Consider the following 22,894-nt stretch of genomic DNA (forward strand, 5'->3'; position numbering starts at 1 on the left):
GGTTGTTATACAATATTTGCATTACTATAATGACATAAATGTTTTTTCACTATTGTAACTTAATAATTGCAGTCATGTTTGTTTCTATTTATATATTTATACATAGTGTATTTTATTTATGCAGGTAGGTCGCAATTGCAATTAATTAAATGTTTCACATCTTTAACTATTTTTATTTTTATTTTTTTATTCCAAGCATTAATGATATGCAAATAGAGACGAGTCATCCAGAAAGATAAAAATACAAGAAGTGGAAGAAACACTATTACGAAACTATTTTCATGTTGAAATGCTTTTTTGCATCAGTTAACAAAACACTTTTTAAGCATCAGAGACTGTAATTTTGCATGTGTCACAACCACCTTTTGTAATTTGCATACAGCCTCCTCTTTAAATAGGCTCGACAAAAAATCTCAGGACACTACAGTTCCCATGCACTCCTGCTGTTTTAATCCCCACTGAGAATGGTTTGTGGGATTTGTAGGAGAGAGAATGGAGCGTAACACCACATTACCCTGAGTTTTACGCAACAAAAAAACTACATTTCCCAGATGCGCTAATAATCATCCGCAAAGTGTTTGGCTCATCCTTGACCGGACTCAGGGCTGTGCTGCTGCATATTGCAAATAATATTACACCGGCTAATATGAACTTAATGGTGAGTCTCTAATAAATCAACCATAGTGAGAATATTTCTGGTAAATAGTACAGTGTGTTATCACTGGACAGACACGAGCTCGCTAAATAGATCGGTTTTATTCCATATGTCTTAGACCGAAGGGGAGACACTCTTCCTCCATGTAGCAATGACAAGTGGCCCAAGTAGTGTTGAAGTGTCCATCACTGAATTATTCATAAATTACGTTTATATTTCCATGAATGTTCTGAAATTCCCGATGAAGATGTGAGGACTCGTCCCTGTCATCCTCCCTGGAGCTCAGCATGGCGCAGGAGGACAAACGCAGCCTGGAGGCGAAATTTGCTGCTGCAGTTAAAGTGATGCGGAGTTTACCCGGAGAAGGTGAGAACTAATTCCGTTTCGTTCCCCTGTGATTGTAAGTGACTGGACGTGATGTGCTCCATGGTGTGTAGACTGTGTGTGTGTAAACACTGCAGGTGACTGACCTACATGCAGGGCGCCGTACGAGCTGTCAGTGTTGTCTGAGCCTCCATTCATAAAGCTGCTATAAGAGCTTTATGAATAGAGGATGAGCGATGGTCTAATAACAACTGCTGTAGCTCATCTTAACAACTACTCAGTTTATTGGATTCTCAAGCAGTCCTACACGTTCAAAATCATAATAATGTAAAAAAATAAAACCAAAATCGATGTAGCATGGTAACAACAGTAATTTGTATTTGTTTACTTTAATATTCGAATAGTGTATATACATATATTCCCTTGCACTAGTGATCCCTTATTTAACTTGTATCTCTGTGCATGTAACAAATAAAAATCCTTGACTCCTTGAATCCTTGATATTCCGCTTCCTTCCTTCCTCAGGTCCTTTCCAGCCATCTGACGACATGATGCTGATGTTCTATAGTTACTACAAGCAGGCAACCTCGGGGCCCTGCAACATCCCCAGACCCAGTGGCTTCTGGGACACTGGGGGGAAAACTGAATGGCATGTATTTTATTGTATGTTTTTTTCATGTACATGTAATTGTTGTGTTCCACATTGAAATTCACAGTTGTGGCTAACTGCAGTATCGGAAGCAGATATATCCATGAATGGATGTCAAAATATGCTATTCATTCGAGGTCTGCCCCCCCCGGTACATTCAGATAGTCAAAGTCATGGTCACATAATTCCTGCTAAACGATTACAAGTAAATATAACTGCTCCATACAGCAGGTAAATCACATAAGTAAACCTGTATGCTGTAGATTAAGTTTGGTGAGATTGCTGCAACATTTACAGCCTCACTGCATATTTCATTTTATTCATTGTTTCATCGTCACTTTCTTCTCAGTGTTTGAATGTTGAACTATGACTTTGTGTTGCCAGGGATGCATGGAGCTCTTTAGGAAACATGACAAAGGAGGAAGCCATGAAGAATTATGTGGAGGACATCCAGCTGGTAAGTCCTTTCTGGGAAAACTAAGGCTGAATAGAAGGAACTTGCATAATAATAAATGCACAGGCATCAAAGATGCAATAGTCCGTGCAATACCAAAGAACTCTCTCTCTTTCTTCAGCGTCAGTTATACTTTATTAAGATAATGTTGGCATGCTAAAACCCTAAACTAAGATGGCGAACATAGAGTCTAAGTACAGCTTCACACAACTGCTAGCATGGAGTTTATATATTGTATAGAATCGAGAAATGGAAATATCCTTATTAATTTCTCACCTCATAGCATCTATATGGTATTCAGTACCCCCAGTTCCCCTGTGATCCAACACATAAATGTGTCAGCCTAATCATTTAATCTAATTAACTTGTTTTCCTCTTACTTGTTGACAATGTTATTACACCTATTTATACAACAGCATGTGTCATACTCTCGTACTCCGTTTTCACACTTTTGCTGTCAGATTTTGGAGACAATCCCCATCTCAGACGAAGTGTCCGACCTGGTTCAGAAGCTTGGCAACTTCTACATTGAGACAGATGGAGAAGGGGAAGAAGCTGAAGAAAACGAAGTGGACAGGAGAGCCTTCACCAGGCCTTTTGCACAACACGCAGGTAATGACATATGATCCGAGACACTTGGAGGCATGTCAAAGGGAAAAAAAGCACACAAATCCAGGAGGGCCACTGCTGGTCCAGATGTGCTTCTGCTTTTCCATCTCTCTTTCTCAGCCACAGATTTTATTTTCCTGTGCCTGAGCTTGTCTCACATGTCTTTTTGTCACTAGATGAGCTGATCAAACCCTTTAAGAAACCAACAATGGAAGGCAAGTCTTGTGGTTTTTCACTGTAGCTGTAGAGTTGGTAGGCCGCTCCTTGTGGCCCCAGACTGAAAAAAGCCTATTTTGAATGAATAGAGCTGCTTTCATTCACATTTTAGTTGGCTGGCCAAGGCCATCGTGATATTTAGGCTGAATTTAGAGTAATGCAAACACGCTCTAGCTGTTAGTTGGGTGATAGTTGTGTGTACAGTCTGGTTTGTTTCGTGGTTAGTCAGTGTGTTAGCTTGTTGGCTGTGTAATGCTCTTTGTGGTAGATATGTAGTGTGTCGAACCAGTGACTTGTCACTTGTGTATTCGTGTTTGCTTTAAGTAGATATATGCATGGTGCAATATATTCCATGATACCGAGTTAATTGAGCATGTTTCCCCTCACTGTTCAGGCTATGGGGATCTGTGGGATGATATACAAAACCTCCAGAATACAGACAGTTGTTATGGTGTAAGTGTCAGTAGCACGGAGGAGCAGGGAAGTAAAGAAAACAGTGAAATGGAGAGAAAAGAGGAAAGTAGTGATGGAAAGAGGAGTGAGGACGAGGAGAATGGGGATGAAGAAGACAATACAGAAGACGACACGGAGGAAGAGGAGAAAAGAGGTACCGTCAGTAGTTTTGTGCTGTGAAGTAGTGTGTGTGTGTCTGTTATGTTATAGGCGTTACACACACCAAGCCAGCAGTGGGCATGAGTATTGTTTTACATCATTTAAAGGGTAAGGTTTCGATATTATATATTTTACTTAACGTGAACAAACCTCATGAAAGAAATTATGCAATCAAATGTAGCAAAATTGTTTTGGCCCAGATTTGGCCCACACTGTCACGCTGTCATCTGGCCCACATACTGCATGGAAGGATGGCACTTAGACGGTCCGCTCCTGTTTGCCAGATCTGGGCTAGAAGTAAACCATATCAATACCGCATGTCAAGCAAAGATGGCCTCCAATTTGTTTTGTGCTATTTGGGCCAATATCACCATTTACCACATGGGCCACTTTAGATTCACATCCAGGTTACACCTTGCAGGGAACACCGCATGTTTGCCCAAAAAAAGGCCCCCATTCGTTTTCGGATATTTTGGCCACATTCGCTTTTTTACAAGTCGGCCAATTTAGGCTTACTTAAATTGGCCAGAAGCTCCTTGACATTGCCTGAAGTGACCCACATGCATATGCGATTTGGGATGCCTGATTTACTCTTTTACATCAGTTGTTGTGTTGTTTTGTGTTCAAAAATACAGCAGTGAACCACACTGTTGTACTGGACCACATGTGTCTTCATTGTCATGAACATGAGCACTGCCATAAAACTTCCCTTGTAAATACTCGCCAGTGCAGTGGTTCTCAAATGGGGTTCTGTGGCACACTGCCTGAGGGTCCAATTCATCCATTAAAATGATCATGATATATTATTCTGTGCTGACATAGTGAACATATTTTTAATACATATCTAATATATTTTAATTACATTTTCAAGTAGTGTGGGTTAGGGTTAGGGTTAGGGTTATGTGTATCAATACGCAGCTGAAAGTAGTCCCTAACAAATACAAATACATATTGCCTACTCCTGTGTGTGTCATGAGTTATGTAGCTTGTAAAAATGTGTGTTTGACCTGTTATTAACCTGAAATGCTCTGCAATGAATGCTTAGTTCATGAGGCACAGATGCACACTCTCATTTCTATGCTGAACTCTTGGGTGTGCAGTACCATCTCCTCATTTTCCTCATGTTTCGCTGGTCTGTTTTTAGTTTAAAGGGGAAGAAAAGCAACCGTGTCTTTTTTTATCTGTAAAAGTACATTTTGCACTAGTTTCTACCCTTGGAGTTATTTTTAGGGTGCGAGACATATTTGGTTTCCTTTTAAAGCCACTGAACGTGATGAGGTGATATGTGATGATGACAAGAGAATTTAAAAGAGATTCAGCTTGAGAGCACATGACAGCACACTCTTTTGTTATTCTTAACCTCTCTCTCTTTCTCTCTTTCTCGCCCTGTCTCAGTCTGGACTCCTAATCCACGGCTGCTGAGGGTGGACGACAAGAGGTGGAGGTCTGACACCAGAGGCTCCAGCAGCAGCATGGAACCAAGCATGTCCCCCTTCACCAACGGGACACACAGCTCGCTCAACAGCGAGGTGGAGGAGGAGGAACTGGCCTGTTCCATCGAGCCCAGTGTGCAGTATAACCCTTATGTGCACTTTAATGGACATCTGAGTGGTAAGATTGCAAATGTAATGCCAAACGTATGTATTTGATTGTATAATGAAAATGCATCAAATTTGATTGCACGTATTTCAAAATACATGATGACTATTCTGAAAATCCGAAATATGTAAGAGTAAAGTAAAACATTTAATAATGTTTGTAGAAAGAAAAATGAATATTGCAGATTCAAAATTAATATAACATAAGCTTGAGGAAAAAAATTATGTAAAATTGTACTTAATGAATACCATACCATATAGTCCTATGGTAAAGCAAATAGGTGACACTTAAAGCATTACGCTCTACTGCCCATCTAAGTAGGGATAAGTAAATCATAAAATTAGAGGAAAACTTATGTCCCAAAATAATGGCACGAAGAATCCAGGTCGAGGCACTCAAAGTGACAAACACAAAGACAAAGAGATATTATTTGCAGTCACTACACCTGAAGTGACTGCAAATAATCACTCTTTATCTCTTTGTGTCAGTACTCCCTGATGAAGGCATAAGCCGATATACGCGTTGGAGTATTTTAATGCTTCAAGCCCATTGAAATAAAGGCCTTTTATATTTTATTTTTAAAACCACTTTGAGTGCCTGGACCTGGATTCTTCATGCCATTATTTTTGGACGTAAGTTTGCCTAAAATGTTTTGGAAATGTATTCCCTTCCATGAGCACCAGTGGTTTGAGGGACACCAGTCCTGCCAGCTCTTTCTTTCAGCGATAACTAAATGTTGGATTTCTGTTTTGCACCTTTCAGATCATAGCGATGCTGCTCCTGAGAAGAACCACCGATCCACAGACTCCGATAATGAGGAGTTCTGTGACTCAATGGAGCATTTAGCCATGGAAGAGGTGCTCTATCATCAAAAGTGTACACAAACATGAATTCAAGAAGGTCTGTCCAATTGATGGTATTCAATTTTTGGTATGTGGTCATTTTTCTCCAACCAGCGGGTGTTGACATCAAAAGTTCCGACACCTAGATCAAGAGCTGCCTCCGTGAAGCAAAACGATCTCTGGTTTGAGAGCAACACTACGCTGAATGGAGGAGAAGATCAAGCAGTAACAAGAGATTCCTACTTTAAAGATGGGATTAGTACGAGTCAAAACAGCAGCTCCTTATCAAGAAGAGGGAGAGGTGAGTCTTAACTTATACTCTATCTCTAGTTTACCTTTCTGGTGTGTGCACTTAGCTCACTCTCCTAAGTATTTAATAAGATACATGAGATCAATTTAATCTGCCCCCAGTTTCAGGTTCTCATTCGTTGAGGGCGACCTGCAGCTGTGTGCGGTGTGTTGGTGCAGCTGCTGCCAGTTGTGTGTCACAGAGCAGATTTCCTGTCGGTGCTTTAAGAGGAAACGTCAACGAGCAAATAGCTACAGCTCTTTTGAGGCTGCAGCGCGACATGGCCAATGTGTTGCACCGGTTGCAGGCTCTGGAGATGATCGCTGTGTCACAGGTGAAACTTCATGGGTTTGGGCCCTTCATTAAGACTAATGGTGATTGAGACATTATCATTTCTTCATCACAGCAGCTGCTGATCTTTTTTCCATGATTTTGAACATGAAACAAACTAAATTCATATTGATCTTTATCATTTTTTCTTCAAACACCTCTGTGTTGAAATTTAATACAAATATAACAGTCTCCCTGACAATTTATTAGATTTTCTTTAATGAATTTCTGTATTTTCAGTCGAGATCATCGTCACCAAGGCAGGCGGACTCCCTAACAGTGGCACGAAAGGTCCTAAAACATCTGTTTTCATTGTGCAATTTTCTGACTAATTACTTTCTAAACAGGAAATAAACAGTCGCTTTAACGCAAGTTCTCTGTTTGTATAGGTCCTGAGACCGTCCTGGTGGCCTTTTGAGCTCTCTCCACTCACAGTGGTGTTGACTGCTATCTGGCCTCTGATTGCCCACTGGCTTTTCCAGCTTTACTTGATGCGGAAGAGGAGGTGAACAAAATTCTATCAAAAAAGACACTCCATGTCTATAGTCACTGATTAATGACCTCACTCCACAAAACTAAAACTATGTTTTACTTCTTCTTCTTGTATAGGCGAATCCCCTGACTCTCTGACCACCACCAGCATCAGAGACATGAACCTGGGATGAAATTGTTTCTTGTCTTGTGGCTTTTTAAAAGTCACCAACAGACAATGTGATGAGACAACAGTAGAGATGAAGAGGCTACCTTAGATAAATGAATGGTCAGAAAGGCGTTGCTCTATGTAGCGTAACTATGGAGACTGTGAGGACTTCTAAAGAAGGGAAGATTAATGCATTATAAATGCAGGCACATTTTCAATGTTATAGTTAGCTTAGCATTACCTGCTCTTAGTTATAACTCACAAAACTGATTCAACTTTTAATTGAAACACTTTGATAATCATATATTGCACTGTTGACCTTAAGTAATAAGAGTGTTGCACCATTGTAAATCACCAGTTATTAATGGTACATTTTTTGTCAAATATTTTCTTTTCCCTGATAATTGTTGACTTCAGCCTTTTATACTGATAGACTGAATATGTAGACATATTTCAGGAGAATTTCCTTTGAGACCAAATAGACATTTAAGCTGAAATATATGGTAATTTATGTATAAAAGTAAATGTTGGTGACACAGCTTCAGTGAAACTGCAGTAAAGGTTGGACAGAGTACAGACAAATCATATACTGTATCAATATATTATATATTTATTCTTGTTTCTTGCCAGCTGTACAGTGGAAATGAAGGGTGGTGTTCAATATAAGCAAGGTTACAGTGCTTTGAAATATACAATGGTAAAACATCAGTATATGAAGCACATTTGACATGCAATAAATACCCTCATGAAGCATATTCAATGTAGTGATTCTTTTATTTTTGATGCCCGGAGCCCATAAAACAGCTGAAGATAAATTTTAACTGAAAAGCTTTAAGAGCTTTTGAAAAGGGATATTGGCTGTGTGCTAAATCCTCCACCACTGCTGTTTTTTACTCCTGTTTAAATGTAGGTTTCAAATACAAAGAGAAAGTGAGTTTATCACACTTTAGATTTATGTGAATTAGCAAGCAATATTAATTTGGAAAAAATGCAAAGGATTGTAATTTGTAACTTAAATTGTTCTATAAGTTTATGTTGATGAAGGATCAAAATATGGGGATATTTTATACTATTTTATTAGATATGAAGATACTGAAGTTAAGCTTCTTTGTTGGATGTGTGTGGTAAATGTTTTAAATGTTTTTTCTGTTCCATTCTCGTACAGGTAATGAAGGTAGTATATATTTAGAATTTTAAATAAAATATTTGAAGAAAAACATAAATATTAAAGTATTATTATTATTATAATGATGTAATGACAGAGGCTTGATAGGCGGAACCTCATCCAGTCCTGTGGAGGGGGAACAGATTTCAACAGGGACACAAAGTTGGTCACAACACCGTTGAGGTCATATCCGGTTTATCTGGCGCTGTCAAGTTGTCACGTCAACTTGCTGCGACCGAAAGTTAAAGCGAAACAAACACGGACTCGAACTCTCGGGGACAGCGGAGTAAACTCCTCCAGTTCAGCGGCCGTCTGCTCCCGCTGAGAATCGAACCATGTTCTCTCTGTCAATGACGGTCCAACCACAGGTAAGACAGCGACGGGCCAAGCTAACGTTAGCTTTGTTGTTGTTTTGGTCCTGTCCCGTTCAGCCGAGCCTGCTAGCATGCTAAGTTAACATTAGCCTTTTCACTTGGGACTGAGATAGCTGTTGACCTTTGGTTCAGGTTTAGTCCTGTGAAGTACTAGTTGTAAGTTAACATACATACTTAGCCCCTGTGTGGGCCGTGGACTTGACCGGAGCTAACTCGCTATGTAACCTTTAGTTAGTGCTCTGCTGAACGCTCAGTGTCCTTAGCTGCCAGAAGGGAAACTGCGTCAGTGAGAGACATGTTAGAGGACTCATGCATATTCTTATAAATCAGCAGTTTATACAGATTCCACTGAAGATAAATGACCATCAAATGTGTCTACTACCTACTTTTGTCTTATTTAGTACATAATAAGAAGCTTGATTTAGATCATGGAGACTAAATGGCTCCATCTAGCTGGTGTACTTTACCTGTGGCCAGTGTAGATAGATAGATCTAAATCCCTCAAGAACTACAGATGTATGTGTGTATGGAGACTGTGCAAATAGTCATCACCATAAGAGATGGACCGTGCAAAATGATTAGTTGTGCAAGAATACTAAACTATAAAATAACCACTGCTCGATTTTAAAAAGTACTAAATTGACGTGCACATAACGTAACTGTAAGCTACAATTTCGGCTCCCTGTGATCTGAGTTAATATGGTAGCATGTATGCCAGTGGTCATGTTAATGTCCTTCGCAGGTGACGGTGCCTTTCAGCCACCTCATCAACGTCCTCCACTCCCTGAAGAGCTCAGTGGGAAGCAGTAGCAGCTCCACCTGCAGCTCAAGGAAACACAAGGAGCATGCCTCCGACTCACCACGACACTGTACAGAGGTACGCACCAGCAGGAGAATATCACACTATGTTGTAATGATCCACATGTTTGCTTTCACACTTCCGTTGGCTGAACCGTGCATGGAGCACAAACAATTCACAAGGTGGCCACTGTACTAGGTTCACCTTCACTGGCTGTTATGATTCATTACAACAGCTTATAACCTCGTTGAAAATGTGTAGATTCAGTAATTTGTTTCTTGATTAGGTCATAGAGGTGGCTTTGTACTGAACCACATTATGCTGAGAGGTTTTTCTAATTTATTTATTTTCTATTTACATAGATGAAGGAGGCAGGATATTAGAAAGACCTCTGACCAAAATGCAGCACAATTTAACACCTCCACCACCAGCCATCACCTCAGTACTAAAATATAGATAGATAGATAGATAGATGTACTTTATTGATCCCAATTTGGAAAATTTTAAGGCATTGCACATAGAGCAAAGAACTAAAGGCAAAAATGCAGTAGTTGTTTGAACATGACTAAAATAAATAAATATGACTAAAAGATGTGCAGTAAAAAATGAATATGAATATAATATGTGCAAAAAATAAATTCACAGTTATTGCAGGAGTAATCAGAGAGTTTGGTGTGGACAGAAACTATAGGGCTCATGGTTTTGAAGGTTCACCTTTTGACAGAGGTGAGAAGTTGTGCAGTCCTATCGCTGTGAGCAGGAAAGATTTCCTGTATCTGTCCTTGGAGCTCAACCAGTCAGATGGAGAAAGTGCTCCTCTGTCTGTCCACTAGGTGGTGGAGAGGGTGATTGTAATTGTCAATGATGGATAACAGTTTGTCCAGTGCCCTCCTCGCCACCACCACTTCAAAAGAGTCTGGTTTGCAGCCAATGACGGAGCCAGCCTTCTTAATCAGTTGGTTAAGTCTGTTAGTGTCATATTCATATATAAATATACATAATAAAAGTTAAAGCTCTGTGGTTGTGTCACACGCAGAAACACGAAAGCGAACAAATGTAGTTATTCATTTAGATTGTGCAGGTGTAATTAATAGTGTTCAACTTTGCAAAGAATCAAACTCACCTTTCCGTCCTGTACTTCTGTTCAGCCTGTGTGGAACCTGCGGGAGCTTGGATTATCCGACCTGGGAACACAGCAGCTGGATGAGCTCGTGAACGGTGTGTTACCACGCTTGAGCATGCTGGAAGCCCCGCTTCCACTTGGCAGTCAGATAGCCTGGAGGACGTCTCACCTCTCTTCACACTCCTTTTTCTTCAACAAGCATGGTGAGGATGTTTATTTTTGTTTTAAACACCAGTTACTATGGTCCTGTTCTCTGGAACAAGCTGCCTGCTGACCTGAGGTGTGAACAGTATTAAAACACTTCTGTCCTCTCAGGCTTTTGCCTGATTTTCTGTATTTACTCTGTCCGTTTGTGATGCAGGTTTCCTGTTAAGCTGCTGTGTAATTATGTCTTTTGACTATGTGAGTTTTGAGTGCTATGTCTAATTGGTTTATGGACGTGTGATGCATTTGTATGTATGCTTTATTTTATAATCATCTTATTAGTATTTGTTATTATAGTATACACCTTTGAATCTGTTTTTTTATATATATACTACATTGAGATAATACCATAAAACAAAATACATATATATATTTATTTATTTTGTGCTCTCAATGTGAAACACTTTTTCTTCGAATGATATTTTCTATATAAATAAAATTGCCATTATTAACCTTGAACCCTCCAATAATACTTGTGACTATTCTTGTTCAGTTAACATTCAGTTATCTGTGTATTTATTTCTTATGCGTATGTAATAAAAAGCACTTTCCCTCTGTTTCCAGGGTTCTCATGTAGTCCAATTCCAATGTCAGCCCAAGTTTTATCCAGGCAGCAGCTTCCACCTTTTGAATCTGTCTTCACAGAGCTACAACACTGGCCAGGTAACTATGGATTAGAATCATTTCTAAGAGGTGTAATAATATATCACTGCTCCGAAGCATTGCATTCAGTGAGTAATAATACTCAAGTTACTTCGTTTGTATGGTATTTGAAAACAATGTAGACTAATCTTGTTAGTGAGATTATGATAAATATTCCAGTTTACTGTCGATGTTATCTCTGCTTCCTATTTTTCATTGCACACTTACCTGTAAAAGTATATACATTTGTAACATTTACGATAATTAAATAAAGTTATATACAGTGGAAATATAGTTTTTTAACTACTAATACGTCATATATTTACTTTATATTGAAAGTGTTGGTCCAGAGCAGGGGCTTTAAAACATTAAGGACCAAAACCAGACGACTGCAGTCAAACTATGAGCGCCCCCTGGAATCTGAGGGGTTCACACCGTCTTTTATGAAGGTAGGTACTTAGTGATGTGTACACATGCTTAGTGCTCTTAGGGAAATACTTAATATATTAGACTTTTTACGGAGAAGAAGTATGAGGACAAGGTTGAACATTTTTTTTGGTACTAGTCTCTCACTAAAAGGCCTACATGTCCACAACTGAAATAGCTGTGTGGGGTTTTCTTAGTTTACTCTGCAAATGCTACACAGTTAAACAGGTGAAGGTACTAAAGTTACAGCTGAGGTTACCCTGCAAGAAAAAAAGCTATATCTGCAGAAATTTAAAAATAAAGGCAGAGTAGAGTTTCCATTGCGATTGATTGTGAAGGTGTGATAGAAGTGAAGGAGTATTCTGACTGTGTGAATACTCATGTGTAACTTTGCCTTGTGCTGCAGGGTTTCCTTTCACGTGACAAGGGGATTGAAGTGGAAAGTTTAGACATCCTGACGAAGAACAAGAACGTCCCGGATGGACAACAGGAGTCTTTCAAGAGGGGCTTCGCTGAGGGTTTCCTGAAAGCTCAAGCCTTGACACAACGCACACAAGGCAAATCTTCAATCACCCATGTTAATTTGATCATACAGGTTACATTAGGAAACAGCAATGATGTTTTCACGTTACTTTTCCAACTGTTCAGACTCTCTGAGGAGGACCCGTCTCATCCTGCTGGTGCTGCTTCTGGTTGGGCTGTATGGTATCTCCAAGACCCCGTTCCTATCGGGTAAAGGCTCCTTTTCTCATCTGACGCTGCTTTTTAATTACTTGTCAACCTTGGAAAATTCAACTTGGACCTTGAAAAATATTAGCTGTTGTATTGCTCAGAAAAAGTATGTAGCTGATGTGAAAGCTTGCATTGACTGGAGACAGGTTTGAAAAATATTAATAACATGCAAGTTAATTGCATAATAAATATGTCTAGTGTGCAAAGGCTGTTAAGCACTAATATTGACAATTAGATGTCACTATTTAATAACTCTTAACAGTAGGCTGTGTGTGTGTGTGTGTGTGTGTGTGTGTGTGTGTGTGTGTGTGTGTGTGTGTGTGTGTGTGTGTGTGTGTGTGTGTGTGTGTGTGTGTGTGTGTGTGTGTGTGTGTGTGTGTGTGCGCGCGCTTAAGTGTATGTTCATTAACCAAGCCTTGCAGTGTGATTTCGAACTTTAATCTAACCATTTTGGACAGTGCGGTTCCGAACCACATCAGGCCTGGACTCTGCTCTGGACCCAGTTCAGATCAAAAACGTGACATTTGAACATGTCAAAGGTGTAGAAGAGGCAAAGAATGAACTGCAGGATGTGGTGGAGTTCCTGAAAAGCCCACAGAAGTTCACAGCTTTGGGAGGAAAGCTGCCAAAAGGTAGAGTTGTCTCTGTGTATTTTAAGTTAAAAGAAAAGCTAAATGAATTACAGCAAGTCTATAATAACTTATCATCTGATATGGTGACCGAACAATACTTTTCAGGGTTCTGATTTCTCCTCATCTCCTCTACTTCCTCTCTTTGTACTTTAGGTGTTCTACTTGTCGGCCCTCCAGGGACTGGTAAGACCCTGCTGGCCAGAGCGGTGGCCGGAGAGGCAGATGTGCCATTCTATTATGCCTCTGGGTCAGAGTTTGATGAGATGTTCGTTGGAGTGGGAGCAAGCCGCATCAGGAACCTTTTCAGTGAGCTTACTTTTAAAATTGATCTTTTCCTTTCTCTTTTTTGTCCTCACAGGCCAATTGAATATTAATGTTTTTCTCCTAACACAAGAGCTGCTGGATTTTGGCATTGATAGGAATGAATACATAATTGTACAACATATTTTTTCTAGGGGAGGGTAAAGCCAATGCTCCCTGTGTGATCTTCATTGATGAGCTGGACAGTGTTGGTGGGAAAAGGGTTGAGTCTCCCATGCACCCCTACTCCAGACAGACTATCAACCAACTACTCGCTGAGATGGATGGGTAAAATTATTGCTTGCATTTCTTATACTTCAGTTATATTATATAATGATTTAGGAATTATAGAATTTTAGATTGTGAATTTAAAAGAAAAATTGCATGTTCTCACTGGCGATGTGTGATGGGTTTGTTATGCGTTTGTGAACAGATAATAAGAGAAGATAAAATCTTCTGTGATAATTCGCTGCTTGATTTTTGAGGCGAGAACCAGTAACTAGATGTTAAGTAATGATACTACACTTTCTACTTTATGTACCTTAGTTGTAAGTACTTACTCATATAGCTACTAAATTACTTAACCTTCTTATGTTACTTTCTACTTCATGAGCTTAAGAAAGAAATGAACAGTAATTGTGGGAACTGTGGCAATTAACATAAGATCATGTAAACAATTTTGTTATTGTGATAGCAATATTGAGTGATATAAATTTGCAAATTTTAATAAAGAAACCATATATAGGTCAAAAGTAACCACATTGGAATGTGATTATGGCAAATCTATTAAATGAATACATGACAAATCAAAGTACTTCATCACATTGATGCAAACACCTTATTAATCTGACTGATTTACAATGCAGTCTGCAATTCAGATAATAATGAACCATCTTTAATCACAAGTACATACAGTACTGTACACTATAGTACATCAAGTGATACAAGAGAAAAGTCTTGAATTACAGACACTAACGTGAATGCATCTTGTGACACTTAATAGGTTTAAACCAAATGAAGGTGTGATCATCATTGGAGCAACAAACTTCCCAGAGGCTTTGGATAAGTATGTTCACATCTGTGTCTCTTGAGATAAAATGTCAAAGCTTACACTGCACTTGTGGAAATGTCAAAGTTTACAACTGTCAGAGTCACACTTTGTCCTTCCCAATAACAAAGAATGAACTACAGCTTTGAGTTATATTCTGGCACAGGATCAGTATTTTTATAAGCTTATCTCCCCTTTCTCAGTGCCCTGGTCCGCCCGGGACGTTTTGACATGCAGGTGACTGTCCCCAAACCAGATGTGAAAGGACGCACAGAGATTATCAACTGGTACCTGAAGAAGATTAAAGTAGATCCAGGTGTGAAATAAGTAAATAAAATAAGCCCAAATATATTTTACTCAAATGTATAACTGTAGTGCTGTTGACATCATAGGCTGAATATTTAAAGATATGTATTAGATATCTGCTTTGCTTCTGTAAAGCAATAACAAAGTCTGAGTCCCAGACTGAGCTGTTCTCAGATAACTGTGAGAACTGTGTGAGTGTTGTGTTTTTTCTGTACAGCTATCGAGGCCAGTATTATTGCCCGGGGCACGGTCGGCTTCTCGGGCGCTGACCTGGAGAATCTGGTCAACCAGGCGGCCCTGAAGGCAGCAGTGGATGGCAAAGACATGGTCTCTATGAAGGAGTTGGAGTTTGCTAAAGACAAAATCCTCATGGGTGAGAAACACTTTGTCAATTGGTTAAGATGAGCAGCACCACTTGACTTTTTCCTTTTCAGTGTTTTTTTTGCATACTGTTTTTTCTACCAATCCCTATCTTCGCTGTGTTCCTCTTTTTCTTTCTCACACGAGTTTGTTTGTCGTCCCTGTCCTTTTGCAAGGTAGCACCAAAAATTACTTTATTTCCGCTGGTGCATGGCATCGTTTCGGCAGAGGAATAGGAACCCCCAAATATTAATGGTCAGGAATCAACCTTCATTAATGTCAATGAGGGAGCACAGAGATTCCAAGATGGTTCCTGGAGGAAGATTGCAGATGCTGTCGGTAAAGATGAGGCATTTGCTGGAAAGTATCTTTAAAAGTTTTGGAAACTAACGACCTCCACGAATGGATTGTGATTGCAAAGAAGTGCCCAAAGTGGAGCTCCTGGAGGAAACAATCCAGTGCCAACCCATTCTGTTGTGTTTCTTCTTTGCCTTTTTCCAGTGGTGTTGTATATATTTCTCACCTATCGTTTAGGAGAAGCCTATGCTAGTCACCGCGTCTCAAGCACAATATGTGTCGACTTCAAAGCAACACGCAATGACCAATCCATCAAGCATAACCACATCTTTAACCCTTCTGTGTTCTCTCTACTTTAAGGTCCTGAGAGGAGGAGTGCAGAAATAGACCAGCAGAATAAGCGCATCACAGCGTTCCATGAGTCAGGCCATGCAATCGTTGCTTACTACACCAAAGATGCCATGCCAATCAACAAGGCTACTATCATGCCCAGGGGCCCAAGTCTGGGACATGTAAGAAAGCCGGGAGCTTGTATTTTTCTTACATTTTAACATTGCGTGTTCGACTTTGAAACCAGTTCTGGTGCAAAATCTTTGATCCTTTTTCTCTCCAGGTGTCGATGCTTCCAGAGAATGATCGCTGGAGTGAGACTCGCTCTCAGTTACTGGCCCAGATGGACGTCAGTATGGGTGGACGTGTGGCAGAGGAGATTATATTTGGCCAGGAGTACATCACAACAGGTAAGAAATGGATTTTAATAAAAATGTTTTGGTTGAGAGGGTAAAATATAGGAAAAACAGTGATCCATTTTTTTGCATAAGAAAATGTGTTCAGCAGTATGAATTTTGAAAAAGGCAAGATAAGTGGTTATATAAATGTCATTTCTTTCTATACAGGAGCATCAAGTGACTTTGACAGTGCGACCAAGATCGCTAAAATGATGGTGACCAGATTTGGAATGAGTGAAAAGGTAGGCGAACTAAACAGAAACATAAAAAGGAAAGACTGTTAACATCATATTCAGTTTTTGATAGAATTTAACATTTATTTGTGCATTGACTTACCTCTTTGTCTCCCAGTTGGGTGTGATGACCTACACTGACATGACACGGCAGAGCCCAGAGACACAAGCTGCTGTGGAGCATGAAGTCAGGCTGATACTGAAGGTCTGTTTAATCCGTCATAGAATAACTGAATTTGAAAAACCATCTCGGATCCTGTAGGAATATTTCTAAGCGTCTTTTCTCTTGCTTTACTCCAGGAGTCGTACGAGCGTGCTCGAGCCCTGCTGAAGTCTCATGCCAAGGAGCACAGGAACCTGGCGGACGCTCTGCTCATGTATGAGACACTGGATGCCAAAGAGATCCAGCTAGTCCTGGAGGGCAAGAACCTGGAAGCGAGATAAAAGCAGCAAGAATAGCAACAATCACAGGGAAGCAACAGGGAAGGGGGTCATATTTTACAAGCTCAGGCATTAAGGAGGGAGGAATGGACTCAGTTTTGGAATAATGAACCATAGAAGTATGAAGTCAAGTGCTCATGTGGGACGCTGTCATCTCTGCATGCTGTCTGTCACCTTCATTGAATCTTATCAATATTCCCAGACAAGTTGTTTAGTTTGAAATTCAAACATGACTTTCCTGTGTTCAGAGGTAAGCAGATGTATGAAGCACACGTTCATTGTATGTGGAGAAGGTCAAATGTCCGATTTTAAGGATGTTGCTCAGGTCACTTTATCAGCTGGTGTTAAGAAATTCTACATTGTGTAAATATGCACCTAAAAAAGTCTATGGATATTTAATTTGATTAAATTCTGTTCAGCAAGGTCTATTTAGATTCTCATGTCAGTGGGAAATGCTGAGCATCAAATACAAGTACCCCAAAGAGCTCCTTTAAAGCAACACCATGTAACTTTTACTGAGCAACAGCGCCCTCTACAGCCACATGTGCTAAGTATGAGTATGGTATGTATGAATGAAGGCTCTGTGTCCAAGCGATCAAGTGGTTTTCATGTTGAGGAAAAAACAAAGTCTAACAACTGAATGGTGGATATTCCTCATGATCCCCTGTTTCCTGAACCAGAAGAGCTGCCCTTGTAATAAATACACCCAACTCTGTTCAGAATTCTTCATATTTTAAAAGTTTCCTCGCCTAATATTGGAGATAAATGCAGTTTTTTAATGACATCCAAGTCTTTTTAACTGATCTACCGTTCGGCATTACTCATGAACTTGTGACTATCAGTCAGGTTCACATTCCTCACAGGAGATGGTACCTGCTCATCAAAGTAAGATAGAGCAAGACCAGACTTTCAGGGAGAGGAGTGGGAATGAAAGTGAAAATTAGAAGCTGATATATAAGGTTATAAGTTACATAGTGTTGCTTTAACTCAGTTGATTAATGTCAGGCTGTATCTCCTACTTTAGCTTGTTTAATTCTCAAGTCAGTACCTAGAACTGTAGTGAGTTTTCCATCAAGTTCATGGTGTCTGGGATGTTTGAGAAGATCATACATACATTCAACTGTCCTGCTCTTTCCGTCGGCCCCCTGTTGCTGAAAGGTGGCCTTTTGGAGGAATGTACTGTTAAGTGTATATTTTTTCCTTTTTGAAGTAGAAAGTGTAAAAAGAGAAAACCACAACGTCGCAGCACTTTGGGTAAGTGAACAAAATCGAAAAACACGCTTGTGCTATCCTCATGTAATTTATTTTATTCATACTGTGTGTTCAGAACAAAGAAAGTTGCAAGAAATAACAAAAGAAAACACTGCACTTATGTAGACGTAGAGCATCGGGATTGGAATCGTTAGGATTTTATACTTGTGGGGTTGGCCAGTTCTATCAGTCGCAGTATTGTGCATTGCTGTCTTTGAACAATGTGAAACAAACATGAAGCTGTAATGAGTAGAGACGTCCTTGATTCTAAATGTGACATTTCAACACAGGTTGTGGGTAGAAACTTGCAGTTATGTTTCTATTAAAATATTGAATGTCTTCATTTTTAAATGGAATAGTTGAAGCAGCAGCAGTGTGTGTCATCCTTCATTTAACATTGCAGAACAGGAAGTATATACAGTTATCTGTTATCACCACCAGCATATGTCATTTTTATTATTGCACCTGAAATAAATAAAAACAAGCCAAAAGAAATTACAATATTAACTTCAAGTTTTCTTACTCTTCCTCGATTCCTCGAATCATAAGAATATGAATTTCCTCAGTTCAACAACATTTACACACTCCAAACAGTGTCAGGAACACTGGGATGAACATTAAGCCATGACACACCCCAAATGTAATCACAAGAAACATAACTTTGAAGAATGTCCTGAAGATGTAACTCTTAGAAAAGGACAGCGCCAGCACTCCTAAAATAGTGGACAGTGCTCCTTGAAGAACAGGATACCCTAATTGGGCCAAGGCATCCATAGCTCTCTTATTGACATCAGACTCGCTACTGGAGACGAAGGCGTAAGAAATATGTGCTGAGAAATCCACAGAGAACCCAATGCTCATGATGAGGTTGATCATGGAAATGGAGTCCAGGCTTACGCTCCACAGTGCCATGAATCCTGTCACGCCAACAATGACCGAGCAAATCGCAAACACCACCCAAAGCGAGCATACAGGACTGGGTATCAGGACGAGTGCGATGATGAGCATCACAACCACAGCCACCAGGAGGGTTTGGATGGTGTTGCCCACGATGACAGTGTACTGGTCAAAGTAGATGAAAGCAGGGTGATAGACCAAGAGATCTATTGGACAATTCTCTGCTGCTGTCCTGAGGCCGGTCATCATGTCGTCCTCTGTGTTTCTGTCTAGCGTCTGAATGAAAAAGCGAGAGGCCTGAATCACACCGTCCGCTGTCATGTTGATGTCTTCTCTGAATAATGGACTGGATGCTAAGAAATAGGTCAGATTGGTTTGGTAAGCCTCTTGATAGCTTATGTTGAGCTTCCAACCATTTGCATACTCTTGATAATAACGAAACCAAGCAAATGTATTATTGACATACTTCAAACTTTCAAAATCTGCAATGCATGTGTCCAAAGTCTTCAGTTCTTCCTTATCCCAGTATGCGATGGGTTGTTTTATTACCACCATTGCACTGTAGTAATATTCAGAGAAATGCAGCCTTTCATCATCGTAGTATTCTTTAATGTAGGAGTCATCCAAAGCCAGATTGCTGATATCCAGTCCCTCCTGTAAGGTCGTACAACCATAGATGCTAACGGCCAGATAGGCTACATATATGACACCTACAATTGATTTAGTCACTTTGTGGGTTAGAAATGGGCCATATTTTTTCTCAAAAATGCGGCTCATGAGCTCACTTTCCTCGTTTCCAGTGGTTTGATCGTATCTTCCTCCAAAACAGCAGATTCTGGAGGCTTTTGATTTCCCATCAGGTACGTCTTCTAGGATTTTGGCACAGGTGAACCAGTGCTTGTTCTCCCCCTCCCTCTGACCATTCAAAGCCATGCAAGCCCCCAGGAAAGTGATGTTGTACAAATAGCAGAAACATATAGAAATCCCAGCATAGAGGCAGAAGGACCGGACGGAGCCAAAGGAAGTGATGCAGCCCAGGAAAAGAGCCAGAGCATCGGTCAGCGTGGTAATGGTGATGGAGATGGCAGCCTCCCGGTAGGTGTTGGACAGCCGCTCGGGGACGCTGTCATGAACTTTGGTCCTCTGCCAGCAGGAGATCATGATGAACATGTCATCAATTCCAATACCTTTTTAAGAAGAAGAGGAGGGATAATTCAAATGGCACATATGACTTCTGACTCTTATTTGTGCGTTTGTTTGTCAGCATTTTGCACCAGTCTTGGAGGGATGGGAAAGGACAGGAAGAACACATCAAATTTTGGCTGCAGATGTTTTTTGTGTAGGAGGTTTGGAAATTTAAAAAGCCCAAAGTCTTAGGTAAAGATAGCACCTCTCCAAAGAAAACACTGCTCCTTAAGTTCCTGAAACACAGTAGTTTGACTGATACGTCCGCATCGTCATGCTGCATGTGACAGCCAGAGGCCGACATTTCCTACACGCACTGGAAGCGTTTGTCCAATCACAGAGTGGGCCAGCCGGCCAATCAGAGCAGACTGGACTTTATACCTGGGCGAGGTAAATGCGATCCAGATTTCATTCTATTTACAGTTTTATTACTTTTCCAGGCAGCCATTGGATTCCATAAAATTCTAAACACTATCACAATAATTCACGTGACTCATGGAATTAGCTTGAGTTGTATAATGTTCCACAGTAAACATTAACTTTTGGTCTTCAAGAGCCAAATAATGTTTTTCCCCCAGGAAAGACATTTCTAAATAATGCACACTAAAAACGAAAGTAATCTTATAACATAGCATCTCACCTGTAAATGGAAAAAGGAAAATTATGGTTTTAATTCAAAACTACATACAATGAAAACCATGTCAATAAATCTATGAATTCATTTTTTACTTTACTTGGAAGTAATGTTGTTTTGAGTCATTTTGAGAACACAACCCACCTAATATCAGAAAAGGACAGGAGGCCGCTGTCATCACAAAAGGTTCTCCGATCAACAGCAGCATTCCAAAACCACTCAGCACAGCCATACCTGTGGCGATCACCCCACATGTTGCAACCCACACCTTCGACCGCACATTATCCATCCTGAAGGAATCAGACATTACAAGCAGTCAGTCACTCAATACAAAACATATGCTCTTTAAAAGTTTAAGTTTTTCTCTATCTGGCTGAAATTAGTTGTCGTTGTCAATTCACCAACAAACCGGTGTTTCACTAACCTCCAACATGATAGGATTGAAAAGGTGATGACGATGGTATACGTGATGGAGAATAGAGAGATGACGGAATCTGGCGATTCTTCAAATTCCCACTGTCTTGACATTGAGGTGGAGTATGACACCTGGAAAGATTTTAAATGAATTTGAATATAAATCACTTTTATTTAAAGCATATCATATTTAAAACACTGCCATGTTAAAAGTCTGCTTACCCGAATAGAAGTCGTTGGTTCGTTTGCAACCAAATTTATGAAACTTTTCAGCCACAGATCTGTTTTTGATTTGTCTTCCTCTCGTAAATAGTAATAAAGCTGAATGGCTTGAGCATTTTCAACACGTGAAGTACCCTCGTACAATTTCACACTCCCCAGACTTCGATACAGAGGAATATTCTGAAATCCTAAGAAATACCATGGATATGTCAAATTGACAGCTTCTATGTGGGTGGCATTGTAGTCAATAACATCTAGAATATCATTAGAGATGCAGGATCCCATCAAGACAGCACAAACATTTTTAAATGCAATTGACTGGCCGTCAAACTCCACTACCATACTCCTGATTTTGCTATCCAACTGTAGGATTTCCTGCAGTGACTCCACTGTCAGGATATTTCTGTCGTTCGTAGCTATGAAAGTGGCAAAATTCCCGTCTGTGCTCAGCCTCAAGCTTGAAAACATGGAGTCGTTTCCCGGAAAAGTTTCTTGGACGTATTTCCTCTCCGTCTTGGCTTGTCCGTCACTAGGTGTGAACTGTTTTTCGAGGTCGTTGGACAACCTGTCGTCGAGAAAGTAAAATCCGCTCCCCAGACCTGCGGCGAGAATGAGGGGGATGATCAGGAACCACAAGGGATGGGACCCGATAAAATAGCCGAGCCTCTGAAAACAGATCACCAGGGGTTTCTCTATGCAATCTGTGTGGCACTTGGCCATAGCTGCAGAAACTTGCTTCTTCAGAAGCTTCAATGTGGTTCTATGCTGCTGCTCCTGCTCTCACAAATTGAGACCAACGTGAGAGGCAGCTGCATGCAGAACCACCTGTCTTTATTGTGCTGATTTTTATTTCCCTCACATGCAAATATTTGCATAATAGCAGGGTCTGACTTCTCTAGAATTACAGAGCCGATAAGCAGCCTACCAAAGAATGGACCTTTGCACCCCTCTCTGCACATCTCTGGTTGTTTATTACTGTTCCCCAGGTGATTTACTGTCATGGTTGAGTGACATCGTGTTTATGGCTCTTGCAGATTATTGAAGTGTAGAAGAGGCACAGAAGAAAGATGTGTTGTGCTAAAATTGTATTTGTACATTTAACATTAGGTTGATTCCAAATAACTTACACTAAATGGTACATATACCAAAAGCTTTAGTCACTATCACCACTGGAATGTCCTGTGTAGTGTTTGTTTGGTATTCCTTCATTTTAGATTTAGTCAGTGGAAGAGGAAGTTACACTTCTGCTGAGTCTCATTTCG

General features: G+C 40.2%; 3 protein-coding genes across 7 annotated transcripts; 2 read left to right on the forward strand and 1 right to left on the reverse strand.

Annotated features, from left to right (window-relative positions):
* The first annotated feature begins 549 nt into the window (after positions 1-549).
* LOC118117941 (acyl-CoA-binding domain-containing protein 5A) lies at positions 550-7,974 on the forward strand. Of its 3 annotated transcripts, none has more exons than XM_035170631.2 (14): positions 550-658; positions 903-1,021; positions 1,505-1,628; positions 2,013-2,085; positions 2,544-2,694; positions 2,868-2,906; positions 3,302-3,514; positions 4,915-5,130; positions 5,881-5,975; positions 6,075-6,261; positions 6,372-6,583; positions 6,820-6,870; positions 6,969-7,084; positions 7,189-7,974. In XM_035170631.2, the coding sequence occupies exons 2-14, from the start codon at positions 943-945 to the stop codon at positions 7,199-7,201; spliced, it is 1,569 nt and encodes a 522-aa protein (XP_035026522.1). In that variant the 5' UTR covers positions 550-658; positions 903-942; the 3' UTR covers positions 7,202-7,974. The 3 variants fall into 3 exon arrangements, with proteins under 3 accessions (XP_035026522.1, XP_035026520.1, XP_035026521.1); XM_035170629.2 differs by having other exon boundaries at positions 6,378-6,583; XM_035170630.2 differs by lacking the exons at positions 2,868-2,906; positions 3,302-3,514.
* Positions 7,975-8,552: 578 nt separating this feature from the next.
* yme1l1b (YME1-like 1b) lies at positions 8,553-18,781 on the forward strand. 3 transcript variants are annotated; one of them, XM_035170465.2, is made up of 18 exons: positions 8,553-8,752; positions 9,501-9,635; positions 10,706-10,883; positions 11,449-11,547; positions 11,866-11,975; positions 12,359-12,509; positions 12,601-12,684; positions 13,143-13,316; positions 13,470-13,622; positions 13,772-13,904; positions 14,620-14,682; positions 14,868-14,980; positions 15,188-15,343; positions 15,988-16,139; positions 16,241-16,367; positions 16,524-16,597; positions 16,707-16,793; positions 16,889-18,781. In XM_035170465.2, exons 1-18 carry the CDS (start codon positions 8,720-8,722, stop codon positions 17,030-17,032), a joined length of 2,166 nt encoding a protein of 721 aa, XP_035026356.1. In that variant the 5' UTR covers positions 8,553-8,719; the 3' UTR covers positions 17,033-18,781. The 3 variants fall into 3 exon arrangements, with proteins under 3 accessions (XP_035026356.1, XP_035026358.1, XP_035026359.1); XM_035170467.2 differs by having other exon boundaries at positions 13,164-13,316; XM_035170468.2 differs by lacking the exons at positions 8,553-8,752; positions 9,501-9,635 and adding an exon at positions 11,042-11,082 and having other exon boundaries at positions 10,742-10,883.
* Positions 18,782-18,847: 66 nt separating this feature from the next.
* LOC118117331 (patched domain-containing protein 3) lies at positions 18,848-22,358 on the reverse strand. The gene is made up of 4 exons (XM_035169485.2): positions 21,633-22,358; positions 21,421-21,542; positions 21,141-21,286; positions 18,848-20,364 (listed from the first exon to the last, which is right to left on the reverse strand). Exons 1-4 carry the CDS (start codon positions 22,350-22,352, stop codon positions 18,848-18,850), a joined length of 2,505 nt encoding a protein of 834 aa, XP_035025376.1. The 5' UTR covers positions 22,353-22,358.
* Positions 22,359-22,894: the final 536 nt, after the last annotated feature.

The sequence above is a fragment of the Hippoglossus stenolepis genome, chromosome 11 (assembly GCF_022539355.2).
Source record: "Hippoglossus stenolepis isolate QCI-W04-F060 chromosome 11, HSTE1.2, whole genome shotgun sequence".
Classification (NCBI taxonomy): domain Eukaryota; kingdom Metazoa; phylum Chordata; class Actinopteri; order Pleuronectiformes; family Pleuronectidae; genus Hippoglossus; species Hippoglossus stenolepis.

Excerpts from the sequence above, each read along its gene's own strand:
- LOC118117941 (XM_035170631.2), top strand. The coding sequence starts at position 943 with ATGGCGCAGGAGGACAAACGCAGCCTGGAGGCGAAATTTGCTGCTGCA. Across the intron at positions 2,086-2,543 it reads ATGTGGAGGACATCCAGCTG|ATTTTGGAGACAATCCCCAT; the intron begins GTAAGTCCTTTC and ends TTTTGCTGTCAG. Across the intron at positions 6,871-6,968 it reads CCCTAACAGTGGCACGAAAG|GTCCTGAGACCGTCCTGGTG; the intron begins GTCCTAAAACAT and ends CTGTTTGTATAG.
- yme1l1b (XM_035170465.2), top strand. The coding sequence starts at position 8,720 with ATGTTCTCTCTGTCAATGACGGTCCAACCACAG. Across the intron at positions 11,976-12,358 it reads TCACACCGTCTTTTATGAAG|GGTTTCCTTTCACGTGACAA; the intron begins GTAGGTACTTAG and ends CTTGTGCTGCAG. Across the intron at positions 13,905-14,619 it reads CTACTCGCTGAGATGGATGG|GTTTAAACCAAATGAAGGTG; the intron begins GTAAAATTATTG and ends GACACTTAATAG.
- LOC118117331 (XM_035169485.2), bottom strand. The coding sequence starts at position 22,352 with ATGGCCAAGTGCCACACAGATTGCATAGAGAAACCCCTGGTGATCTGT. Across the intron at positions 21,287-21,420 it reads TCAATCCTATCATGTTGGAG|GATGGATAATGTGCGGTCGA; the intron begins GTTAGTGAAACA and ends TGATTCCTTCAG. Across the intron at positions 20,365-21,140 it reads CTGTCCTTTTCTGATATTAG|GTATTGGAATTGATGACATG; the intron begins GTGGGTTGTGTT and ends CTTCTTAAAAAG.